The sequence below is a fragment of the Herpailurus yagouaroundi genome, unplaced genomic scaffold (assembly GCF_014898765.1).
Source record: "Herpailurus yagouaroundi ecotype Mexico unplaced genomic scaffold, PumYag 140, whole genome shotgun sequence".
NCBI lineage: Eukaryota > Metazoa > Chordata > Mammalia > Carnivora > Felidae > Herpailurus > Herpailurus yagouaroundi.
In genome coordinates, this window is record NW_024412395.1 from 39,822,948 (window position 1) to 39,850,667 (window position 27,720).

Below are 27,720 nucleotides of genomic sequence, written 5' to 3' on the forward strand. Positions count from 1 at the left end.
GAGTCTACAAAGACTAAGGAACATTAGTTTTTGATAGCAATGTAGGGCTCATTTTATGGGGAAACAGTTTCAGAGAAACACTGATTTCCACTGAACATGGAATCCATTTGAACACAACATGGAAAAAGATTCCACAGAAACTACAAGGTTCATGTGAAATCTTACCCAGCTTCAAGCTTCAGTAATGGTTCATTGGGAAATCAGATATGGGAGCAAAGGTTAGTGAGGCTTTGTCTCTTTCCTCAAAAAGAAGGAAGCATATTCTACTCAGTCACTGGATTCTTATGTTCCATTTTACTTCCTACACACTCAACAAAGAGATGACTATTTACCAAGCCAAACTGTTTCATAAATTATGACACCATGGCTCCTCAACAGAAAAGGGTATCTGGAGCTCTTCACCTGCTCATGACTACCAAGAGAGATCTGGTCACCCAAGCTGTTCCCCAAGATGGACACATCTTGCTCACTTGCCCAAAGATATTTATCCCCCTTCACACTCCAAAAGGCCATGCCTTTCCCTTCTTCATCTATAGCTACCCTCCTTGTCACCCATGACCTCTAGTTCAAGGAGTAGGAGGAAAAGCTTGTGGCTACTTCCATCTTTAACCCACACAGAACAACATTAACAGAAACCCTTGATCTAGAAATAGAAAAGTCCATGGGAACCTTTGGTGGGCAGCTGGGCCGTGATGTTCCTGTTACACCAGTCGCCTTGGCAACACTCCACAGCTTGGCCAGGTGACGGCGGGGTCTTACAGGTCATCTTCCCTTGCTCGTAGACCTGGAAACAGCCTTTCTGGTAGACATGGAAGCCATCATTTATGCTCAGTGAGGAAAAGCACTGCTGGCCTTCACAGTGGTCTTCGTTCCCACAGGAGAGGCCTTCACACACACACATGTAAAGTTTGGGGTTTACCTTGGGCTTCTCATCTGCAAAGAAGCAAGAAGAAGGGGAAAAAAAATCACTACATGGGTTTTACCCCCATTAGGGCAATAAGATGGTTTCTCCAAGACCATTACAACACATTCACCAAACAGCAAGTCAGGCCAAGTGTAATCACTGGCCATGATGTCCACATTTTGTTATCTTGTATTTCTCACTTGACCAACTACCAAATGATAATCGCCTCTCAGTACAGGAACACATTTATACAAACTGTGTGCTCTTTTAGATCATACCAGGCCAAAGAATAGTTATCATGTACCCAGAGCCTTCTGAAAATGAACTTCCCCTCACTGTGGTTTTCACATTCTCTTCAGCCTGATGGGCTCTCACATCCCAATTCTTACATCAAAATAAAATGTTTTTCCAGGACATTATGCTCATCACCTTTATGTTTTTTTTTTTAAAGGCTCCTAAATATAGGGCAATTGTTAATGCCAGTTCCTGCTAACTCCATACTAATCCATCAACTAGTAATACAAGGAATGCTGGTGTTCCTGCATGCTGGTGTTCCTGCCACTATCTGTAATAGCCCAGTATAATCGAGAGTTTACAAGGATGCAGTCTATAATTACAAATGTCTATTACCAATATTTCCAGCTAGATGCCTTAGATTAATGTTTCAATAGTGACAACACTGAAGTTTTCATGTTGATTACAATGGAAATTCATCACTGCTTACACATGTTTGCCTGGCAGGAAAAAAAAAAAATGGCACTGATTATTGAAGATGAGGGTACAAGGAGACAAAAGGAATAGAGCAATGTTTTAAAAGTAAAGTAAGAGGTGAGACCACAGGAGCAGTCAACACCTGCTAGGTCCAAGGTGTGATGGAAAGATGTGCCTTGTCCATCCGTGAAGCACACCTAATCAGACTTCCTAATTGTCTCCTTCTGGAAACATCTGCAATCTAATTTTTGCAACCTAATTTTTCAAATCACTCTTTCTTTTCCCCTCCCTTGTGAGAATGATTAGTTCAGACTTGCTGGTCCCAACAGTTTGCACTAGGAGGGAAGAAAAGTGAAGAAAGAATGTAAACAGCCAAGTCCTAGAGGTTCCAAAGCAGTTTTCCTATAAAGAAATTCAGCTTTCAGAGCTCCCTCCAAAGGTCTATGGCACAGAGTGACTGCCTTCTGATTCTTGAACCCTCTGTAGCAGGTCTGTGAGATAACTACTTCTTTCTTAAAATAACAGGTCGGGTAGCTGCGCTTTCAAGAGGAGACCTTAAGGTAAGGTCTTTGAAATGTCAAGTTCATTTACACAGATTTGTGTGGGTGTTTGTAGAGACGTGGGTTATCTCAAAAAGAGAAAAGTGTTCTTAATCTTTCTTCTTCCCTCTTCAAAGAAGTGAAAAATAGTTCACTACCCACTGTAATGTGGGTGCCTCATCCCACAGAGTAAGTGCATGCAGACACACAGACACAAGCCTTCTATTTATAATTGACTTGCTAGTTCTTTTGAAAACCACAAGGGGCTCATCCAAGAGCAAAGACATGCCTGAAAGCAGGAGATCCAAAATAGCCGCTGACAGTGTATGTATGTCACCAGTCTCACCCCCGAGAATCAAGAGCCTCAGACATTTTTAATGAGCAAAAATTTTAATGAGCCAAAAGATAGTATTTATTTTCCCTGCCTAGAGAAATTCCAGCACCAATCTATTTCTATGAGGATGAGAAACATATATATCTGTTGACATAACCCAGCAAAAGTTTACACTTGCCAAAAGTGAGTTGCAAGATAATATTTCCAGGGAGTCTAGACATGCTTGCCACTCTTGAATGGCACAAAGCTGGGCTGAGCATTGCCAACTATGCTGCCCAACAGGTGATGATTCTTTGGAGGGAAACGGATGGGCAGGATAAGGGGAGGGGTGGTTAACGGTATTATGTTGATTTGTTTGTGATCTACAGCAGGGAATTTAAAATACTATGTTTGAAAACTGTGCCATAACACAATGTATGAAAATCTGAAACACAAACATGTATTTTAAAATCCTAAATATTTTCAAAGGTCAAAGATATCCCAGGATACACATCCTTAGAGAGGTTGTGTCTACTGACACTGGGTTGGGGCTGAAGGATTCGTGTGAGGATGAAAGGGTAAATGAAAATAACGTTAAGAGAGTAGCTGTTCAGGGATTGATAATGGACTAAGGAGTATGCGCCCCTCAACTGACGGTGCCCATGGTGCAGTAGGAACACCCAGAAACGAGTAACCGTAGGCAACAGAGGCCTCACTCACTGATCCTATGGAAATGGACAGTCCTGGTAAGAAGAATTAACGACATCTTGTGGTTCTAATAAAAAAGGTCAAATTTAAAAAAAATAAAATAAAATAACAACAATGATTTCTTTAATGTGCTCTCAGAGTGAGCTCTGCTCTTAAAATTAGAGCCCTGGGGTGCCTGGCTGGGTCCGTCGGTGGAGCATATGACTCTCGATCTCAGGGTCAAGAGTTCAAGCCCCAAGTTGGGTGTGGAGCCTACTTAAAAATAGATAGATAGATAGATAGATAATAAAATTAGAGCTGAAACTGAACTCTAGCTCACAGACATTAAGATGTGGACCCCCCCTTCCAAGGTCTCTAGCTTTTGACAGGATGTGGGGATGGCCTGACAGATGTTTGGAATGTAACCTACAGAATTTTGCCAGAATTGAGCAGCCCTGAGTAAATACCAACTTCAGTAAAGGTCAACTCACTATACCCAACTATGAGGCATGACAGGTTATAAACTGTAATCAGACCTTATCCTGTGGGGGTCATAAACGGAGTCAAAGGGATTCAATTATTTAGTAAACACTCTCCTTGAATCTTTACATCCCTCTACTAGTTGTATGTATGCAGATGGCCAAGGGCTGACTACCTTTAAACAGGTAATTCTTTTTAAGGTGTCAAAAACTAGAGTTTTCATATCCTCACCTCCACAGTCCAGAAAAAGAAAAAAGGGGAAGAAGGACGGTTGTCAGTGCTGTGTGATAATTAATTTAATCTCTGATATGAGGAACCATGAGCTCAGTCCAGCTGTTAGCTAATGGGAAAGTACACAAGCTTTACCAGATTCACGTCCAATTTTGCTTCTCACCAACGTTTAATCTTCTTAAGTTGGGTATTTCCGTATAACTACTTAGAAGACCCCATCATGAATCTATTTTTTATATACTGCCAGATATAAACGCAGACCCTAAATTCATAAGAATAGAAGAATGACCACATATACCATGCACATGCCTGCATGCACACACACATTAGTTAAATGCCACTTTGCCAGTTTCATCTGACAGAGTGGATTAGTCGAAGACATGCCAAAGAGATTTCTGAGCTAGGATTACTAATTCAACAAAGAAGGTTAAAAGCAAGACAGCAGCATTTTCATATCTCAACATCCACAATTCTAAGGAACAGAGCAGGCCCCAGAATGCCCATGTCTCACTGTTTCAGTCTTGTCCAATTTTAGGAATAACCATAACATGTGTGGGCCTGTGATTTTTTAATTGGGGTGGGTTGGGGGTAGGGGGCACGCAGGGTGACAGAACTATTACAAAATCCCTTTTAGGGCCACGGGTAAGGGTCTGTGGACCTCGGATTTCTCTAACAGTGACATACATGTAGTACACATCGAGGCACACCAAGGAATGGGTAATCACCTTCCGTGACTGATTTCCAGCAGTACAGACAGGAAACGCCGTATCTGATACGAAGCCCTTTGCACTTGCCTCTGCAAACAACTAGGAAGTGCCCTGGCAGAAGGCAGCAAGTCTACTCCACCTAATTGACATTCATTTAAATAATTCAGTAATTTAAATGTCAAGCCAGAGGTATTCCCTCTCTGCGAAGCTCACCCACATTGTTTGTTCTAAAAGGCACCTCCCAGCATTACTCAGTGTTATGGCTGGCACTGTGCGCCCTTTGTATCACCAGGACCAGGTCTGTGCAAACACACTCACAGGTCTGGCTGGGAGCCGCAGGGAGTTCTTGACGCCACCTGGGAGGACTGGGGGCTGGCTCCACAACCAGAGGTGCAGGCTCAGAAGCCCAAACCTCTTAAAAGATCTCGTTCTGGGCTCATCCTCTGTGCACACCTACTCTCGTAGCCTCACGACAGACTGTCGTCACAGGAAGAGGCAGAGCAGAGAGCATCGTGGACTTTTTATGTCTGTCCACAGTTTGGGATGCTCTTGTACCTCGGAGTAAAAATCTTCACATTTATGTTTTAAGTGGGACTTGAGAAATCTAAGCACACCACCATGGGCTTATCCCCCACATTCTCAGTCATGCACTCCATAACGCTTTAAAGCATTTAAACTGATTACCATTCTAAATGGTGCACAAAACGTCACATCTCCCACTAAAGTTTGACACAAAAAACAAATGAGAAACTGCTACAAGTAAACCAGCCTGCAACTATCACCCCAGAGGTCAGCAAAAGGAACAGGCTGAATTTCTTAGAGGTTCACCTCCAAGTAGCACAGATGACAATATGGTTATTAGACTATTATTATAAAAGTCAGATAGCTCAGAACTATATAGGCTAAAAAAGGAACCCCAAACATATCTGGACTCCTTCCAACAGTATAAACGATTCATTCATTTGAAATGACAGCCTATATTAGGCTTATAGATATGGGAGTCCTTCCATGGCCTCCTAATCTGAAAGTGCAGCTTGGCACTTCTCCAGAATCGGAAAGCATTTGAGATCTCTGGCATTAAACAAAGGCTCAGTGATGGATTTTGCAATGCCAGGTATCACTGCCAGAAGCCTGCTCCTAAGACAGAAACACAAAGGTCAGTCTGCAATGCCTAGTGAAGGGCATTTGATGGTCTGGTGAGAAGGCAAGCTATATGCTCGGGAATACGGTACCCCAAACACCATTAAATGCTCTCATCATAAAACCCCCATCTAGGGAACCCAAATTCCATTTGTTTTTGTTTGTTTGTTTGTTTGTTTGTTTTTTACCCCTGATCAGAGAAACAGATATTTGGCAAAGTTGTAAAGCGAAGAAGAAAACATATTCCAGGAGTTAAGAAAGATTGAATAGACATTCTATGTCGTTAGAAAGCAATGACATAAAATGATTTCAGGATTCACAAGATTTTGAACTGATGATGGCTACAAATGTACCCTGCCTCCAGCATTCTGGAACCGAGCAAATCACATCCCCATTCAGATGTAATCCTCTCTGTCTTCTGTGACTCTCCAAAGAGAGACAGGAGGGTTAATGTGGCCAGAAGTCCTTCCTGGTGGAGCTGATCCCCATGTCCTTAGGCTCCCCTCTTATCCCCTCCATTCTTGGGAGGCCTCTCCTGTTCCAAGATATCAGGTCCTTTAGGTAGGGAATTGCCTCCATGTGGAGTGCTTACCTCCCTCCCTGCCTACACTCCATTTACCTAGTTAGCATCTACCCTCTCTTAAAGAAGCCTTTGTTCACACACTCAAATTTAAAGTACGAACCACCTGTATACACTCACATGCATGTGTCTGTCTGGCATTCACATGCATGAATGTCCAAGTCTCTCCTCCGAACTAGGAGCGCCATGAGGGGAGGGACTGACCCTACTCTGCTCACTGTTACAGAGCCCCCGCCTGCCTCAGTGATTGACAGGAGTACAAGCCTGATGGATATTTGCTTCCGGATGAATTTTCTCTTCACGGAAAGGATTTAGAGGTGGGAAGAGACATGATGCTGGTTTTCAGAGCAGACTGAGCCTATAAAGTCTTTAAATGTCAGCAGAGATCTTAAGGCAAGGCTTAGTCACCGAGCCAGCATGTCTGTGCAAGCCATTTCTTCCTAGAGGAGTTCGCCATAGCGTCACATCTGTTCACCTACTCTGGCTTACAAGTGTAGAAAATTAATACTTGCGGTGTGGTACAGTAGGTGTTCTGTCTGCCTGGTTGTTAGAAGAAAGAGGTAAAATACAAGAGCCCCTAAAACAAGGACTTATTTAACACATTAATAGAACAGCAGGGCTTGTATGGATGGTCCTTCCTTGGATGGCTGACGTGAGGACGTTTGGCTACTCTGATGCTAAGGTGACCAGAATGATCAAAACATAGTAAGTGCCTGGCCTCCGGCCACATTAGGGGAGTCATGCAGGACTTGTCTGCTCAGCAGTGAAAAAGACGCCCCTGGTATTTGCTGCCATTTTTCTCCTATCAGTGAAAGTAATGGCGTTTTCAGCAGGGAGTAGGGAGAGTGAATTACATCATTTTCCCCTTCTTGCTTTGCTGAAGGTGATAAGGATTCCTAAGTCATCCTGCATTTGAACTGCTGAAGCTGAGAGGGGGAAAAAAAAAAAGTGCCATCTGTTTATTTTGTGTCTGAGCTGACTCCTTGTCTCTGAAATAATCCCTGTAAATGAAGCCCTATTGCAGCAGCCACACCTTCTATTTCAAAGCCAAAAACTTGGTCTGTGTTTAAGTGACTAACAAGTTAAAGCACATTGTGGGGTATTGACCTAAGACAATATTGGTCTGTCTTTTCCATGCGTTTTACGATTCCCAGAATGTAGCAAAGACATCGTTTTAATACTTGTACCATGTCAATGAAGCAACTCTTTAATAGGGGGAAAATAATGACCCTTTTCTTCATCATGTCTTCACACTTCTTCAATCTTCCCTTCAGAAAAACAAATGATTACAAAGCCTAACGGAAATTACCTACTAAGGAATTCTCTTGGAGACCAGAAAGTATCCCCACCCCACCCCCATATATTGACAACGCCTGGCCCTGAGTGAATCTCCACTTATTGGAAGAGTAACAGAGTACCACAGCCTGAGGGTGGAGAGAAAAAGACCTGGTTGATTATAAACATTTCAGAGAAGCGATCCCTTTGTCATTTGGATTTGAAGAGAACCAGCGATGTGGTAACCATCCATCAAATGTTGAGGCTAGAAGCCCTGTTCACAGTGTGGGAAGAGGTGTGCTTGACTCATGTGGGTTCCACAGGCTAACTAGGGAGTACACGGCTGCTCCAGTAAGGGTTTCCTAGCCAAGCGCTGTATTGAAAATTTTGCCGTTACAGGAAACCTTAACCAAGGGCTCGGCGTGGTATAGGATGATGGGAAAGGAACTACAGTGTGGACTCAGCACAAGGCTCCCACCTCTATTTGCCCTTCTGTGCCCTACCGGTGACTTGGCCTTCAAGGTTTTACTTACAATCAACAAACCACCACCACATCCCCAACAACCTTTCTGGAAGCTTTCAAACCACAGAGATAAATCCCTCAGAAGATGGGCAGGGCTCCAATTTGTTGAACAATAGTCTTAGAATGCCAGCCCCTAGGCAATGCAGTACCTGGAGTCAAAGGTAAAAATGTCCACAATTAGTTAAATTCCTCCTCTCTAGCTCCCTACTCTACCCCACCCCCAGAAAAATGCACGGAGAGAACAGGGGATTTCTAGACTACATTCTCTACAGCCTGCATGAAGCACAAGAGATTAAGCTATCCGAGGGTAAAAAGTGGGGGCACTGCTCAAGCCTCCAATACCGCTACCACCCTCTCCCCCAATTCCCCAACTCACGTCCTAAGGCCCTATCGGGTCCAGAGCGCCAAGGCAAGGTTAATTACGAGACGAATCCCATGCCTTCAATCCCATGAATACATGTCTTGTGCATCTGTACTCCAGCCTTTAGCTTCATCTTTGCTTTGCATATCTTCTTTTCCCTATCAGTCTAACTAATATGGTCCACAAGAAGCCGCTAACTCCCAAATTCAACGCTTAAGAAGAAGATTGGCGTGGTAGTCAATAGACTAAAGGATCCTGCAGTCACCAGGCCATGGTTGAGTGGGGGTCATTTTGAGCTTATTCGTTTTTCAGCCCTGAGCCCGCAGAAAGGCTCCAGGTGCCTACGCTCAAGGTAGACACTGAAAGCATTTTTTGAGAGTGCTATGGACCATAATTGGCTTTTCAAACCCTCTCTTCCCCCTCCGCCCCCAATCTCTGTGGCACTGCATACCATTCCCAGCTTCCACAATCATCTTGAACCTTGGCAGAAGAAAGGCAGCTAAATCTGAGATGTGTCACGAGGCCACTGGCTAGGGAGCAAGAATATCTAAACACAAACTAAGGCGAAAGCAACAGGCCAGACTTTCCACAGATTCCCATCGGCTCCTGTAGCTGCAGGGCACTGACAGCCTGAAGGTAACCCAAGTATCTCCGAAGGGTCACTTTTAAATAGTAGCTTTAATACCCCCAGTCATTTCAGAAGTATTTCCTTCCAGAGCCCGCTTCCATCCACACTGACATGCCAACTGTGCCCAACAATGGCAAGCCCGCTGAAGACATGAAAGCCCAGAAGGAAAGGGAAGGATTCCCAAAGGGGCACAAGCAGCCCCATAACATGCTGTGATTCTATTCTATGGCCGCATTTGGACTGCTGAGAAAGAATAATCTAGCAAAGAGACACCATGCAGAAGTGGTCTACTGACAATCACTGGGGATTAAAGAACAGGTAGAAAATCAAACAAAATAGTTTAACGCCATGCCTCCCCATTCTAAGACTGAAACAGCATAAACCCTGGATGGCTACCTTCCAGGAGTTTTTCAGGAAAGCTATTATCTCCAAGAGAAAACATATACCTCTCTCTCAGTCTACTGGACCACACTGTGACTGAGCAAAGAGAACTGTATGGTGTCTTCAGCACATACTGTATATCATGCAGCCACCGTGACGACCCACTAACCCCAGACGTGCCAAAGAGTACCGCTCAGAAGAGGCTGCTGCTTTTTTTTTTTTTTCTTCTTCTTCCTTTTCAGCCAGGGCCAAAGTTTCTAAGATCTTCCTAAGAACCATTAAAATCCACGCAACCCCTCACCTATCCACCAAGTTGAGTCCCCACTGTCCTAAATGGCAGTCGGCCAGGGGCTGGTGTACAAGGGACAGGTGCTCAGTGGGCTATTTTCAGTTGCTATCAGCTCAATCGGGAGCCGCACATGCTCAGTAGGCAGGCAAGCCTGGGTTGCATTTCAAACTCCGGGCAGCCAAGAGACGTACACCTTTCACAGCTGCCAGGGCAACCAGCTGCCCAGTGCTCCTCCCAAGACGGGAGCGATGAAAACAGTATAACCTGGCCAGCCAACATGCCAGCGAGCAAGCTGTACCTCGCATTTCACCGCCTGGGTTATTCTGAGCTGGGCTTATTGACACTCCATGGCAACACAGGAACAAAGGGCCAGCTAGAGGGATTTAAATGTCCTGCAAAAGTTGCTAGAAAAGTCAGCAGATCAGGCTTCTGTTTGCATAATAAAAGTAGCAGTGGAATTATTATTAGGTTATTCTCAGTTGCCACTGCAGTTGTTATTCGTGAATAATAATAACAAAGGTCTGTAACAGAGGTCTACTCTTTGAACTCAGGTTTTGTTTTTGTTGTTTGCCACCATTAAGTTGCCACAGTTGGGAGGCCTCCCAAACTACGGCATGTGGGCCTGTCCACCACCACAGGAGAACCAGTTTTCCTCACCCGTGTACCTCTCGCCTTGCCGTACCCCGTGATCCACTTCCGCTGCACAAATCTTTGTGAATGCAAACCACCCCTACTTAATCTTTCAGTGACTCTTGCTCCCCTCAGGATAGGAAGCAACCACCTCAGTACCCCAGACCCTGCCAGGCCAGTAGGACCTGAACTCTCAACCCTGCTCCCTTCTCAAGACTGCGCTGGCCATGCTGGACCGTGCAGGTGGTGTCCTTACATTTCCCCCACCTCCACGACTTCTCTGGGTGGGGCCCGTCTCTGCATCAGAAGTCCTTCTCGGCCCTTCCTTTGCTGGTCTAATGCCCGTTCATCCTGCCAAACTCCTGCTCCCTGGACTGCTGTCCCCAGTCCCAGCCCAGTGTGATATGAAGGTCCTTCCTGTTGATATCCCCGGTGCTGTGCTTTAACCTTTGCCTTATCCAACCAGACTGTGACTCCTTGACAGAAGGAACCACTTCTAGTTATACTGACATCACCAGCGCCTACCAGCATACTCATGCTAATTAATCAGTCGGAGATTGTAAGACTGTGCTACAACTGATTCTTTTTTCCCAAACTCAGAATAAATTCTTCGAAAGATGTGCTCTTCTCATCTCCTCAGCCCAGACCAGTCCCTGTCTCTTTTTTTTTCTTATATTATAATAATTAGTATTGTAGCCAACATTATTTATTCATTCATTTATCAAATATTCACTGAGCACCAGTTTTTTGCCAGGCGCTGTCTTCGACACTGGGGATAAGATGGTGAACACCACGAACTCTTGGCTTCCTAAGCTCCAGGGCTCACTTTGCTTGTACTCCCCATAAACTCCTCACAACCACTCTGTCACTGTTTCCATCGCACCGCTGCAGGAATAGACCCTGAGAAGTGAAATAACGTGCGCGCGCGCAAACACACACACACACACACACACACACACACACACACACAGACGCAGTGAAGACGAAGAACATGGCTCATGACACAGTCTCACTCTGTCTCACTCTGTCTCTCTCCTGAGAAAGGCCTGCTTCCTCTGCACGGCCAAGAGCCTTCCCTTCAGAAGACTCTCTGACTAACCACATCATTTTTACCTACCAAAAATTACCCTAACACTTTGCAAAACTGACATTGTGAAGCAGACGAATTAGGACACGATGTTGAAGATAAAGAGAAGCCATGACAATGTAATTCACCATGGCAGTGTGTAGTATTATAAACACACCAGATGAGTCCAATTCTAAACTGGACTATGGGTTTTGTTTTTGTTTTTTTTTCCTATCTATTCTTTACAACCTTTCTGAATGGATCTGATTCTTTTTTTTCATACAAACTAGCTTGGTGTAGGAACCAGAATGTAGAAGGGGAAATAAATACAACTAACTAACTAAATAAGTAAGGCCACTCCCACTCCAAATCACCATTCGATTACAGGCAGAGGTGGTTGTTTTTGTTTCCTTAAGGTGATTTTCACCACCTCCTGCCCAAAAGAAATTTCATTCTTCCTCTTATTTCTTCCCTCCTGGCCACATCCCCCAAATTTCATATCCTCGGAAGGTCGGTGCTCCGCTCTAACCCATAACAAAGAATTAGATGGAGCATTACCGTGGATCTAGGAAAACACCCTGCTCTGCAGAGCTCAGATTCAGCTGATTAGAATCAGGCAGCAGCTGTTCCAGTGTTAACGACCAAGGCTGAGGAGGCACAAATGTAAACTTCCCTCTTCCTGTCAAACTACTGGCTTGGACAGAGAGGATGGTCGGGGCTTCGTGAACTCGTGAAAAAATAAAAGGTTCCAGGCCACTCTGCTGGGGAATGCACAGGTCGGTGGTCAGAGCTTTCACCTGAGGGCAGCAGGCACTTCCAGGCAGAGAGCTCCTAGGAGCAGACTGGAGTCACCTTTTTAAACCATGGGGCATGAACCATTCGTGGGTTGGGAAATCGATTTTGTGGTTGAAAACAAGGCCTCTTTTTTTTTTCTTTTTAAATTAAAATAAAGCCGAATGGAATAAAAAAGAGAAGAAATGGGAGTACGTTAAACATAGTAAGAGTAGCTGCTGTTTTTGCACGAATTTTGTGTTTCAGATGTGTGTGGGTCCTACTCTAAAACGTTTCTAAATGTAGATGCGCTGGGTCCAACGCTAAAATGTTTCTTACTGTGAGTCACAGTGAAAAGTTTGAAAGTCACTCCGCCCTGTGTCTTACATGATCTTGGACTTGACATGAGTTCTGAGTAATTATGACTATTCCATATAATCATTATCTGTGGAAGCTTGCCTGAGGTCATGCTGGGCTGCAGAAGGAACTTCCTGAGGACGGGCTAATAGCGTTTTGGGAGTTACAAAGCAATTTTTTATTATGTCTTATTTTCCTTGGTGTTTGCTTCTTTCCAAGAGCGAAAGTTGCATATATGACACATCTACAAATTTCCTGCTTCGCAAGTTCTTCCATAAAGAGGAGATGGCAACCATCTTCTCATGCTTGAGACCTATCTTCATAAAAAGAGAAGCCGAGAAGCTATTGCACTGCCCTCTCACTGCCGACCACAAGGAAATCGTTTCATGAGCGTGGGTCTTCGATTTGTTTTCACATCTGTTCAGTATTTGACTTAGATCGAATTTTTAGAGTCTTCTCCACCTCCTACTGCTACTACCCTCCTCTCATATAAATGCACTAAATATGAACATTTTATAATGTCCACTGGGGAAAAAAATGGATGTGGCTTCAGTTTACCCACAGCCAAAACAAACATCTGCTAAGAAGAAAAAACTAAAAGGAAACTTTGTCGTAGTTCACCTGACATCAACTAACACACCACCAGTCTGTTAGAGAAGAAAATCTGACAATAAAGAAACAGTATCTTGGGGCGCCTGGGTGGCGCAGTTGGTTAAGCGTCCGACTTCAGCCAGGTCACGATCTCGCGGTCCGTGAGTTCGAGCCCCGCGTCGGGCTCTGGGCTGACGGCTCGGAGCCTGGAGCCTGTTTCCGATTCTGTGTCTCCCTCTCTCTCTGCCCCTCCCCCGTTCATGCTCTGTCTCTCTCTGTCCCAAAAATAAATAAACGTTGAAAAAAAAAATTAAAAAAAAAAAAAAAAGAAACAGTATCTTAAAAGTGTACACTTCCATCAGATATTTACACTTTAGGTCCTAGTAATGAGTGGCAAACAATAGCTCAATATTTCTCATCTCTCTCCCCAAAAAGTCTCTCATTTGATGATGTGTCAGTGAAAAAGATTTTATTCTGAAAAGGGATAAATTAATGAGAAATGAGAGCAACAAATTTAATAAAGACATTTCTCTTACATTCGCTCGCCCCTTCAAGAACTTCCTGAATCTTCAATAATGAGAAATTCAAAGAAAGGCTTATTCTATTCTTCTTCTACAGTCGCAAAGAGGGGCACCTTTGTGGACCCTAACAAAAAGTCCATTGAAGTTATCCCTTTCCTTCCCTCATTGGGTAATTGGGCTGGGAAGTCTTGAGTGGTGATGGCTTTGGAAATAATAAAATCAAGTCAGCCCACAAACTAATTTAGAACTTAGCAATCTTCTCTAGAACAGGCCAAAACCTCTTGCAACAAACCTCTGCAAAAGTCCAGTGCTCCCTGCTATAATAAAATCTAACTATGGCTTGCAAATTTGATAAAATGTGGGTCATCTTAGCTTAGAAATATTTCTGAAGCAATATTCCATTTTAAGTATTTGTGTCATGGACGTCACCTGCAAATGCTCTCAGGGACACAGGGAAAGCCAAACATGGAGGTTCTGGAACAAAAATGGACTTCTCCCCAGTGGCATAACAGCAGTATTAGAGCATGATTAGTCTTATTAATGGGAAGGGATAGGAAGGATATACGGATAATTAGGACTCAAGTGCTCTTCTCGGTGAGAGCAAATAAAACTCTTCCTGCAGCTAGAGTTGTGTATATAATGAACATGAAAAATGAATATTGGTATGAGAGATGAGAAATAAAAAAACATAAACCCAGGTAAAGGAGCCTGATCATTTGCTCTCATCTCAGCTCTCAAACAGACTGGACTGAGGGGGAGTCTAGCATGCATCAGATATAATGTCAGTGTGGACGTAGCTAATTTAAGGTACAGAAAAAAAAAGCAATATTCTGAAGAAGGTTGATAATGATTGAAGCTCTTGAATACCATTCCTTAAAGTATATTATACCTTTTTGTTGGCTGTGTAATCCTGAGCGAGAGTTTTAACCAATTCAAAGGCACATTCCCAAAAACCTATCTCATCAGGGTAATCATGAGAATTATGGGAAATAACTCATATAAAACATTTGGCATATATTAGCCACCACTCAATAAGTATTGCCTATGATCATCAAGGAGACAGTTATAGTAAGCAGTATTTTCCAGACCTATTTAGTCTTTTTTTGACATGGAGTATTTAGGATTCCATACAACTTGAGAAATATTCTAAAGTACACTCATACTAACCAAACTCTACCAAAATCACTATTGGGGACCTATTATTTGAAGTGCACACTATTTCCAATCAATATTTAAGAAACATGTGGGAGTAATTTGGGAGACAAAGGGAAAGTTGTTGTTGTTGTTGTTTTTCAATGAACTAAAAAGAGTACACTACCCAACAAAATATATTGGAATAAAATCCCTATGCCTTTCTTATTTATGCCCCAGTAATGCCATCTAGCTCCACTGAAGCACAATCAATCAGGTGCCATAGCTACTTTGCAAACATCAAACATGGTTCTATTTCCTTTTAAACTTGGTAGTCTAAAGGTCTGCACTCAACAATCTTTGGAGCTAGTATAAAGATTTTAGTTATCTGCCCTATTATTTACCTCTTTTGGTGAAATATTTTGTACTTAACATTTGCTTTATGACTAATGTTGAATATATTAGAGTACATTACAATCAAGGGTTCTCAGTGTGGGTTTTTTTTTTTTAAATTCCTAGTAAATATACAAAAACAAAGAGTCTTTTCACAGAATATGCTATTGACAGTTAACAAGGAGTTGAGTCATGAAGGGAAGACAGGACTAAGGCGACTGTTATTAGGATTAGAGCACTCTAGGCTGTAGCAGGCACTGGATATTCTGGTTTAAAAAAAAAAAAGCTATTGCAACTAAAGAATAAAGAGTCCTTTTCCTTCCTTGTAAACATCCTAGTGGTGGTGATATGTTAAAGAGCAGGACTTCAGGGGCAATCCATTTCCATTTCAGCCAGATTGACTTGTTTCATGACATATCTGCACTGGGGCTTTAGGGGGTCATCTGCCGGATTCTTTGGGCAGTTCAAGAGCTAAAAGCAGGAAAAAACAACCCATGACATGGTTGTTAATATTGACTCATAAACACCCTTTTCTCCTTCTTTCTTCTCCATTCTTTGTCCACTTCTTCTCTCTTCATACTACATACCCACAACCACAGGCCCACCCATGATATCAAATGAAACCAGTAAGAACTGCTTAATACCATACGAAACTGATACTATATCTAGGGAAGGGAATGGAATTTGGAGGGACTTTGTGCCACTATGTTCTGTAGATTTTTTTTTTCCTAGTTGCCATAGTTTAGCAATGGCAAACACAGAGGAGGAAAATTCCTGTTTTCCTGTTGGGTCTACAGATATTGTCAAATGTTCCTTGGAGAGTAAAATAACTCCCAGGTGAGAACGACTGGTAAAATTTGACTGTTAAAAATGTGAACTACCATCAAATTTTTCCAACCCAATCCTTACTAATTCTTACAACTTAGGACCCAACCTTTCCTCTGATTTAAACACCTCCAATTCTTTTCAACTTACCACAGGGGATCCTTAATTTATATCTTATCTTATATATTTATATCTTAATTTATAATTTCTCGGTACTGTAGCATTATTGAAATGTTTTTAACACTGCTTAGAACAGAATCTAGACTATAGATACCTAAATTGGTTACAACGGCACTGTCCAACAGAAACTTAATGTAAAGCCCATTACGTAGTATTACATAATGTAATATTATTGGATAAACATAGGAGAAAATCCAGATGACCTTGGGTACGGCAATAATTTTTTAGAGGCACAATCTATGAAAGAAATAATAAACTGGACTTCATTAAAATTTAAAACTTCTGCTCTGTGAAAGACAACATCAAAAGAATGAAAAAGCACGTGACAGAATGGGAGAAAATATGCGCAAAAGACACACGTGATAAAAGACTGTTATTCAAAATGTGCAAAGAACTCTTACAACTCAAAAATAAGCAAACGAACAACCTGATTAAAAATCGGGCCAAGGATCTTAACCGCTACCTCACCAAAGAAGATAGAAAGATGGCAAATAAGCATATAAAAGCATACGCTCCACGTCAGATGTCATCAGGAAAATGCAAATTAAAACAACAATGAGATACCACTACACGCCTATTACAGTGGCCAAAATCCAGAATCAATGACAACACCAAATGCTGCTGAGGAATTGGAGCAACAGGAACTCTCTCTCATTCATTGTTGGTAGGAATGCAAATGGTAGAGTCACTTTGAAAGACAATTTAGAGGCTTCTTATAAAACTGAACATACTCTACCATAAAATCCAGTAATCACAAACCTTGGTATTTACCCAAAGGAGCTGGAAACTTTTGTCCACACACAACCTGCACACGGATGTTTAGAGCAACTTTATTCCTAACTGCCAAAACCCAGAAGCATCCGATGTGTCCCTTCAGTAGGTCAATGGATAAATAAAACTGTGGTACATCCAGACAATGGAATATTATTCACTGCTAAAAGAAATGAGCCCTGAAAAGACACAGAGGAACCTTAAATGCCTACTCACAAGTGAAAGAAGCCAATCCGAAAAAGACTACATATCGTACGATTCCAACTATATGACATTCTGGAAAAGATAAAACTATGAAGGCAGTGAAAAGATCAGTGGTTGCTAGTGGTAAGGAGGGTGGGGGGAAGAAATGAACAGGTGGAGCACAGGGGGTTTTTAGGACAATGAAATACTTTGTATGGTACTATAATGGTGGATACATGTCATTATACATCTGTCCAAACCCACAGAATGCACAACACCAAGAGTGAACCCTAACGTAAACTACGGACTTGGATAACTATGACGTGTCAGTGTAAGTCCGTCAGTTATAACAAGTGTACCACTTTGGTGGGGGGATGTTGGTGATGGGGAGTGTGGGGGCAAAGGGTATATGAGCACTCTCTATACCTTCCTCTCAATTTTGCTGTGAACCAAAAACATGACTTTAAAAAAATAAAGTCTTAACAAAGGGGGAGAATGGAGGAGTGTGAAGTGTGACAGGATTAAGAACAACCTAGTTCACAGAGAGCCAAACACTACACAGAAACTTACCCTACTCCAAATAGCTGTGAGACACTTACCTTCCATACTAGGGGAAGGGAAAGCAATCATCATTAGCACAGGAAGAATCATCACTCCATCTACCATTGTACAACTGTGGAGGAAAAATAAGACATATAAGTAAAACAAAAAATTTAACCGTAGGATGACAAATTAAATTAAGCATACTATCTTCAAACTGCCATTCAAGGCCTTTCTTACAAATCCCCCTCACATATGTCGCCTTATTTCTTGGTAAATTTAAACATATACCCTTTACGTATTTCTAAACAAATCATCTTAAGGAGTTAATCAGATTTACCTCCCACTGGTGGCCACTCTAAGGCAGCTGCGACTTTCTCTGAGTCCAGAGGGTCTACCCTCTTAGAGGCAACTCAATAAGGACATAAAAAATTCCCAGCTAGAAGGCTAAGCATTCTCAAAGAATTTTAAGCTAGAATTTTATCTTATCCTATGAAATGCAAAATTGGCACTAAATTTAAAACCTCTGAGAAATATGAATAGACCGTTGTAACATGATGTTAAAGATTAAGTGACTGAATAATTCAAGCATAATTTTTGAACCTTACTTCTACTTTAAAAGAATTAGAGGTAGAGCATCATCACACAGCCCAAAAGGGGAACAACAACAACAACAAAAACAACACAAAAAAACCTACAACGTATCCCTCATCTCTGACAAAGCAATGCAGGATAGACACAACCAGGATAGGAAGAAATCATGTAAATGTGAAATACATCAAACTATATAATCAAGAGAAAGTAAGATACCAGATATGAGTTTCAAGTTAATATTGCCCTAAATTGGCAAAAGCTCAATTTTCTAAATCAAAGGACTACAACAAAGAACTTTTTAATAATAACTTAAATAATTCCTGCAAAATGTTGGGAATATGATGAAGAGTCTGGTTATACTAATTCTTTAGTACAAGAAATAATTTTTAAAAATTAAACCTTTGACTAGTTGTGATTTTCTGGATGGTAAATAAACAAGAAAACTGGTCAAGTTCTTTAATGCACACGTTAGTGTGCTATCTTACACTTAGAGCTCAAAGCAAAGAGCAAAAGCCTATTGCTATGTAAGCTGCCTGGAGTGGACACCTTCTGGTTCATATTAAAATCAAAAATTTTGGTTGGTGGTCAGACTGTTCATTCTCCACATCCCCATCTTATCTTACCACCCTCATCTCAATTGATCCATAATTATATTTCAGTCCACCCCTTCTCTAATAGCAATGTAAGGAATAGCAACGTAAGGAAGAAGCAATGTACCTTCTTTTTACACTTTTTAAAGCACATGAAACTTGAGTGTCCTCTTTTACTGTTATTATTATGTCCATGTTCACAAAGATCTTTTCTATGACAAGCCCCTGATTTGTGGCATATAAGTGCCTCATGTGGTTGCCAGTGTCGTCACAACCAGATACAGACTCCTCCATCACCATCTTGTCTCCACGCCTTTGAATGGGGAGCACACTGCTGGTTCCCTCTGCCTCAACGGCCCTAAGCGTCCTCTTCTACCCTTCTTCTACTTACTCCCCTCCTCCTGTCATTCATGACCTAGCTCAAAAGGCAAACATTTGGTGAAACACCTCTCCATCAGCAGTCACTTCTAGCACCCAGCACTGGGCTAACACCACTTGAAATCAATTACTTGTCTAAGTCAGTCTCCAACGCTAACCTTCCTGTCCCTAAAAGAGATACATGGATCCTAGGGTCATGCAAGAACATTTACTGAATTACAGGATGAAAATACAGATCTTACTCTTATTACAATGGGGTTACATCCTGACAAATCCATCCTAAGTTGAAAATATCAGAAGTGGAAAATGCACCTTAATACACTTAGTCTTCCAAACATCAGAGTTCAACCTAGTCCACCTTAAATGTGTTTAGAACACTTAACATTAGCCTACTGTTGGGCAAAATTATCTAATGCAAAGCCTATCAAAGCCTGTTTTACAATAAGGTATTGAAAATGTAATGTATTGTATTGTATTGTATTGAATACATGTAATGTATTGAATACAGTACTGAAAGTGAAACACAGAATGGTTCTCGGGGAACAGAATGGTGGTAGGTGTGTCAGTTGTTCACCCTGGTGACAGCGTGGCTGGGAGCTGCAGCTCACTGCTGCTGCCTGGTGTCACGAGAGAGGGTCATACCACATATTGGTAGCCCAGGAAAAGACCCAAGGATCCAAAGATCAAAATTCGAAGTACAGTTTCTATTGAATGTTTATCACTTTCACATCATGGCAAAGTCAAAAAAATCTCTAAGTCAAACCCGAAGATCAAAATTCGAAGTACAGTTTCTACTGAATGTTTATCACTTTCACATCATGGCAAAGTCAAAAAAATCTTTTAGTCAAACCATGAGAAGTCAGGGACTGTATATACTAGAATTTGTATCCTATGCAAAATCTAATAGAGCGATAAATAACTTGAGGCTTTATTTGGTGTCTCTCTCAGTTCCTTTGACAGTCTAGTTCAAAAGATGTCTTCCAGAAAGAAATGTGGACATGATTTGCTTAGAGTATAGCCATGTACTATACTTCTGAGGGTCAATTTAAGTATGTTATGAATCAAGCCCTCCCCAGATTACAAGTGTTCTAAAACTACAGATTGAATATATTATTAATGAAAGCACCAGAAAGAATAAGAAAATGGTGGAGTTGGTATCTCTATTCCTAGTGGTTGTTTGTTAATCACTTCACTAGAAAAAAAGCAGTTAATATTCAGTTCAATCTGACAAGAAGCAGGCTCCCCAAATTCAAAATTAAAAACTACTTGAAAATGGATTTGCTTCCAGTATCATAAACAGTAAACATTATCCTGAATAATACAATGTTATCACCATTAACAATACTTAAATATTTCACTGTCAATCTTTTTAAAATTTCTATTTTATGTATATTATATCATACATAGTTTTTATTTTATATGAAACTTACAAGCAATACACACAGTGAGGGTACATGCTTAAAAATATTTTTAATGGATGGGATAAATCCTCAAAAGCCTTTGAAAACCACTGGACTATCTTGTTCTTATCTGTGAATTCCCAATTCTCCTTTCCTTCCTTCCTTCTTTCAATACCTATTAAGGGTCTACTCATGTATTAGACATTAGAAACTTAAAATGATAAAGATATATAAACATAGCCCTTACTATCATGGAGCTTTCATCTATGGTGATAACGAAATAGTCATCCAAATGATTTTATAATTAAAAACTAAATGAAGTGCCAGTTATAAAAAAACAAATGGGTTAAATAGGACTGCTAACAAAATAACTTGACATTTTCTGAGTAGAAGAGCTTCCCCAGGAAGGTTATATCTAAATAGGAATCAGAAAGATGAGTAGAAGATACCAGAACAAGGATGAGTGTGTAAGCATGCGTGTGTGTGTGTGTGTGTGTGTGTGTGTGCATGTGTTGGGGTGGGTAGCACCTTGAGGTGGAGGGTTGCATTTAAGGAGAAAGGCGCAGCTTCTCAGCTTACACAGAGGCCCTACAGCCAGGACAAGCATGAAGTCCTACAAATTTATGCATATTTCAGAAGTGAAGAAAAAAGCCAGGCTGGGTCACAGCCAGCCTAGAAAGAAGAGTTAAAGAGGGTGGAGAAACCCAAGAAGGCTGAAGGCAGGCAGAGGAGGAACTTCGATAAGGCACAAAAAGCCCAGGGAAGCCCTCCACTCACTCACCTCTGGACATTCTTGCCAACCATGCTCCTCTCCCTTCTCACATCTGGTCCCTAACTAACCATCCATTTTGCCAGGCACTCTGACCAGCCGGCTTCTTAGCTTTGTAGACATGATGCTCTTCAAGAGTAGGCCCTTTTTTTTAGAGTCCAACCTGGCTAATTCCTATTCAGCCTTCAAGTCTCAACTATCACCTCCTTCTAGACTGTCCTTGCCTCAACCCTCACAGCCCTCATTACACTTTCATATACCACTTTGTTAATTTTCATTCACAGCACTTATCATAATTAATAATTATGTGTTCATACCCGTGTGTGCTTTTGAACATCTGTCTCCTCACTAGACTGTAGATTCTGTGGTAGCAAATTCTACAGTCAATTTTATTAACCACTACCAAGTAGATGAACATTAAATATCACTAAATTCAAAATTTCCCTTAAATAATCAGCTCAATTTAAGTTTAAATTCTAAAGAGTTAGCTATCACTCCCATGTTCCAACACACAAGCACATACACACTGCAAAGAAATGACAGGATTAAGATATGTATCATCTCTGTGACTTCAATTTCTACCATTTAGTTTGGGTACTAACAGAAGTCAGCAGTTAATAAACTTCAAAATCAAGAATCTTTCTACTATTAAAAAAAAACCCTAAAAGACTAAAATTAAAAGACTATCACCATTGGCAATTTTTCCTGTCACAAAGCCAACAAAAGCCCATGCCCCAAAATACATTTTAACATATTATGATCATGCAAGCAAAATTAATACATTGATATTAGGCTCATAAATGGAAAACAGGAAAAAAAAATTATAAAGTTAATCTCCCAATCTAGTCTGTTTATAGGATAGATAGCTCAAACCTGCCACAAGAAAAAAAAAATCTTTGGAAAAAAATATGAGCATCGCTACTGGTTGCCATTTTGTTCAGTGTCTGGAGTGTCTCTGCTAGCCAGTTAATTCAGCCATTAAAAACAGTACATCTAAAAGGAAAGGGAAAAAGAATGTAGAAAGGAGAATGTTCTGGAATAAATTCCCTGGTCATATTTTAATTATAAAAAAAATCAGTATCCCAAAGTCCCAACTTGAGGCCTCAAGGATCTATTCCCAACTTTAAAATACACTGAAAAGAAAATATCATTTTTAAAGGTAAATTTTCAATTATCCTGCTCTCAAGTATTTCGGCGTATGAAGTTTCAGATGTAGGTTGGCAAAAAAGAGGGGCTGGTAGTGGAAAAAGAGAGGAACAATAATTCAATAGTTTGGGGATGCCTTACTCCACTGGCTTTCACACTTTTTGGTCTCAAAATAACTTTACAGTCTTGAAAAGTATTGAGCCCCTTAAGGAGCTTGTCAATGTGAGCTTTATCTATCAATATTTACTCTATTAGAAATTTAAACTGAAGAATTTTTTAATACTGTATTTGTTTTAAAATAACATTAAACATGCTGGAGTGCAAAGGTGATTCAGTCAGTTAAGGGTCCAACTCTTGATTTCGGTTCAGGTCATGATCTCACAGTTTGTGAGACTGAGCCCTGTGTTGGTCTCTAGGCTGACCATGCAGAGCCCAGGTGAGATCCTCTCTCTTTCTCTCTCTATGCCCCTCCCCCATTCATGCGCACACCTTCTCTCTCTCTCTGTCCCTCTCTCTCAAAATAATCAAATAATTGTTTAAAAAATAGAAATAAAATAACAATAAACATACTACCCTGTCCAAAAAAAGGTAGTAAGAAAAGTGGCATTATTTTCCATTTTTGCAAATCTCTATGTTTGGCTTAGTAGAAAACAACTGGATTCTCTTATATAATTCTGCATTCAATCTGCTATGCCATGTTGTACTTGTTGAAGTACATATAGAAAATACAACCTTGCACATATGTATCAGAGGAATCAGAGAGATGATTGATATATAAACACTCTTGGAAGGACCTCTTGGAACCACTGAGAACATCACAGAGACTCCACGAGATTCTGGACACTGAGAATCATTGCCTTACTCTTTTAAATGTTCATTCTTTCCACCATACCAGACAACCAGATGGTACCTGATATTTTAGGATAAGCATTTACCCAATACATGACAAAAATGTTACTGTTCTATAGCTTTAGAAATCTCATTAACTTTTCTCTATCATCAAAGAAGTCAACAAGTCTAATGGTCAAGGAAGAATGCATTAGACTTTTGTTTGGAATGTAGGAAGAATACTTTATGTACACAACTAAATATTTTTTACACGTGACATAAAACCTGTGATAAGAAGGTACTCAACTGTCCATCTACTTTGGTTGAACCAAAATCCATATGCAATGTTCTACGGTTACCTAACTGAAAAATCATAGACTACTGGGGATTCCAGTTTATTATCTGAAGGGTACAGAGTATAAATTTTTGCCTCCAGTATATGTCATCTCCTTTCTTTTCTTGGATAAGGTCTTCTATCCCTAGTAATTGATCTGTCTTTCCTTTAGACACAAGGGAAAGAGCTATTCAGAAAAAGTTTAAGGACCCACCCATGTTAACTAAGGTACCCTCTTTAAATCAGCACCATCTCTTACAATGTCTCAGGACTACTCTTAGTTAGGAGAAGGAACAGCCCCATGATTTTTCTGCTACAAACAGGTATATCACCACGGCAGAACAGATCCGCTTTCAAAATCCCCTGGTACTTTTTAAACTCCATTTATAGATCAGACATATCCAGTCAAAGAGCTCAATTTTGAACACGTGTGGGCTTGAGACCAAGTGTGGCACTTGTTTTACGCATCACAATTTTACAGCTGGACAGGAGCCAGAGACACATTGTAATACATTAACTCCTCTCCCCCCAAAATCACAAAACGCTTTGATATTGATCACAGAATAAACAAAAGTATAATACACTTCTATATTCAATTTTTGGAACTCATATTAAGCAATCTAGTTGCTAATCCACTATTAGAACAAAGGATATTCCTAAAACTTAGACTTAAGGACAGCAAACAGCTTGTTATCTGCGATGTTGGAGATGAAGGAAAATTGTAAGGTGAATTAAGATACTTTCCCATCAGAAAGGTCTACAAAATGTTCATTGTCTGGACTAGTCTAAACTCATTTGGTCTGTCCATTTGTTCAACACATAATTTACTGAGTACTTACTTAATAGGGACTTTCTTGATACTCTCCTCAATTCATCTTCTAACAATCTCCAAGTTAGAAAGAATCTTAAAAGCCGAGGTTGTACACCCACCTCTCCCAATTTTGAATAACTTTTACACCATCTACATGAGGTTGTTCTCTCATAATTGGTGAGGGTTGTCACTACTTTTCCAGTTTTTTTCTTTGTATTTCTTTATTGGTCTCTGCCATGCCTTCCATTAGGAAAACAAATTCAGTCTCTTTAATATAAAAGGTAGAGGCAGAGCAGGAAAAGGAGCAAGAGTAATTCTGTTTTCTCTTGTTATCAGTTAACATTACATAGTTCTCACCCTAACAGTAGTGGCACATACTAACTAGTCAGACACTGTGCTTAGAGATCATATGCACTGTCTCATTCAATCTCTCCCCTAAACACTCTTAAAATAATACTCATATTAATCCCATTTTACAGATAAGAACATGAGTGGGTAGAAGTAACTTGCTAAAGGACACAAGATTAAACCCAAGACCACCTGACCAGAGTTCAGGTGTTATTAAACCATGACTTACAACCTTCATTAAACCAGCCAGCCACAGTTTAGCAATGTGTGTTTGTCATCCTTAACATTTTATCCAAGTTTCAACACATTCTGTGCTTTAACCATCTTGATTTTCCTCTTAGAAAATAATCTTTACTCACGGCTATTTGGACCATCTTTCACTCATGCCCTCTTTCTGTCGCTCTAACCTCAAAATTAATTTCATAGGCTCTGCAAACTCAGATTATCTCTGCACTCCTGAAAACAAGATCTAAATGTGAAAGGAAAACCACGCCACTCTGATACTGTTCATCAAGTGGTTTCCATCTCCCACCTCTCAATCCACTCTCTGGTTCTCCTGTAGCTCCCATCTCAATGTGAAAGCAGAAATTAGTGTAAGCCAGGCACATTTGGGACAGAGTTAGCAGTAAGACAAATTCTGGACATGAAACTTTGCAGGAGGGTATACTTAAAACAACCACCCCCAAGTAGGACAAAAATCATCCATTATGTACCAACAATTCTGTCTCTTCTATGCTCAACAGGCAGAGAGACAACCCAAGGACAGCTTGCTCGCAACTACCTGGACCTGTGGAAGGGGTGAAAAGAGGGCTGTCAGTTACGCTGGGAAGAAAAAAAAAAAAAAAAAAAAAAAAGCTAACCCGAAGCCATCATACCATATAAGTCAGGGACTTTTCTCCAGTTCACAAATGACCTGTGAAATATATTTAACACCACACTGTGTCTGAACTGGCAATGTGTAAGTTGCCAGGGCTTGGTTTTATATAGACTTCACTGCTGCTGGAGGGTTTCTGGTGGGATGTTACTTTCAGAATATTAGCATGTAATTTGATCTTCCGCGATAGATGAATACAAATAGCTTCTTGGACAAGTCCTATAGAACTGAAACCCAGCCCCTGGATCAGTCCATCCTGTAGTTAGAGGAAATAATTACAGATTATTTCAGGAAAGAAAGGGTTTTGACGGAAAGAGTTACACTACAAACATTCCAGCTGTGACAGATGGACCCAAGATAAGGCTTGGAAAGGAGGGGAAAAGAACAATATAATCTGAACGGGCTTTGGGGGGTGGGGAAGATGAGCCTTCATTGAATGAAAAGTGAAAGGTTTAAGTTAGGCTAGCATGTAAGAACCAAAGAGTCCCCAGTAAATTTATTTTAAATGTATACAGGACGAAACTGACTTTGCTGCACCCCTACCAAATTTACAGATACTACTAAGTAAAGCTTCTGAGATTTTGATGTTGTGATCACCCACTGCATGCCTTACTGGTATCCAAAGACTAGGTTTTATTTCAGCACGCTTGACTGCATGGAAACTGTCCCTCATTTTCCACTTTGTTCCCTGTGTATCAAATAGCCATGGCTCTCCTGCTTTGTTTCAACTTACAGGACCCCATCAACTCCCAGCTGTTTTGTTATATTCTCCTAGGTAGCTCAGGGCTCATGCCTCTCCCTCTAGTTCACATACTATGACTGGAACGATTTTTCCTTTTTTTTTACCCAGTGGTAGGAAGGACCCTGTTATCCCTAGTCCCTCCCCCCACCACTGGCCCGAGAGAAAACTTGTGGATGCCCAACTGTGGAGTCCATCTAAAATCCCACTTCCTCCCTAAACCCTCAGTCAGATGCTGCCTCGACCCTCTGTCTTCTCATTTCTAACTATGCCTGAAGTTTCCCCTTTCACCTAATAGTGCAGACTTTTGTACCCATTACTGGACAAATGGTGTTTCAGGCAACTACTGTCTGATAAAACTGTCCCAATTCTAAGGCTAATATGATTAACCTATAATAATTTGAAGGCTGGAGAGAAGGCTAGGATGAAATAAAAGAGACACCAGTACCAAGGAGGTATTTCTCTCTCATTTTTTTTTTTTTTTTTTTTTTTTTTTTTTTTTACATTGGAGACACTAGAGCATATTTCTGTGGAGGTAAAAAAACAAAAACAAAAAAGAAACAATAAAACCTCAAATAAACCCACCCTTTATACGCCAGCCTGACCAGAACCTTCCTTCCCATCCATACTACCTACACACTCAAGCCTATTCCCACCTCAGACCTTCCCGCCCTCGCCCCTACATTATATTACCCTGCCAAATTTTCTCCTAGCACTTAGCACTGTGGAATCTGTTTTGCTGATTTATTAGTTCACGTTATTATGTTCCCCCCTCTCCCATCCCTCCTTCCCCCACTTATCAAAATATAAGTAGTGGGGCACCTGGGTAGCTCAGTGGGTTGAGCGTCCAACTTTGGCTCAGGTCATAATCTCATGGCTCATGAGTTCGAGCCCCACACTGGGCTTTGTGCTGACAGCTCAGAGCCTGAAGCCTGCTTCAGATTTTGTCTCCCTCTCTCTCTACCCCTCCCCTCCCTGCTTGTGCTCTGTCTGTCAAAAATAAATAAACATTACATATATGTATATATTATATATTACACATATATATATGTATTTAACACAAGAGTAAAAAATAAACATTACAGGGGCGCCTGGGTGGCGTAGTCGGTTAAGCGTCCGACTTCAGCCAGGTCACGATCTTGCGGTCCGTGAGTTCGAGCCCCGCGTCGGGCTCTGGGCTGATGGCTCAGAGCCTGGAGCC

At 41.0% G+C, this 27,720-nt stretch overlaps 1 protein-coding gene across 3 annotated transcripts in view; it reads right to left on the reverse strand.

Moving 5' to 3' along the window:
• ACVR1 (activin A receptor type 1) overlaps window positions 1-27,720 on the reverse strand; it is an 86,861-nt gene that overhangs the window by 48,082 nt on the left and 11,059 nt on the right. For all 3 annotated transcript variants that reach the window (XM_040475138.1, XM_040475136.1, XM_040475137.1), the window contains 2 exons: window positions 17,768-17,841; window positions 670-933 (listed from right to left, as the gene is read on the reverse strand). In XM_040475138.1, coding sequence (XP_040331072.1) covers window positions 670-933; window positions 17,768-17,834 — 331 coding nt within the window. In that variant the 5' untranslated portion in view covers window positions 17,835-17,841. The remainder of the gene's footprint in view (window positions 1-669; window positions 934-17,767; window positions 17,842-27,720) is intronic.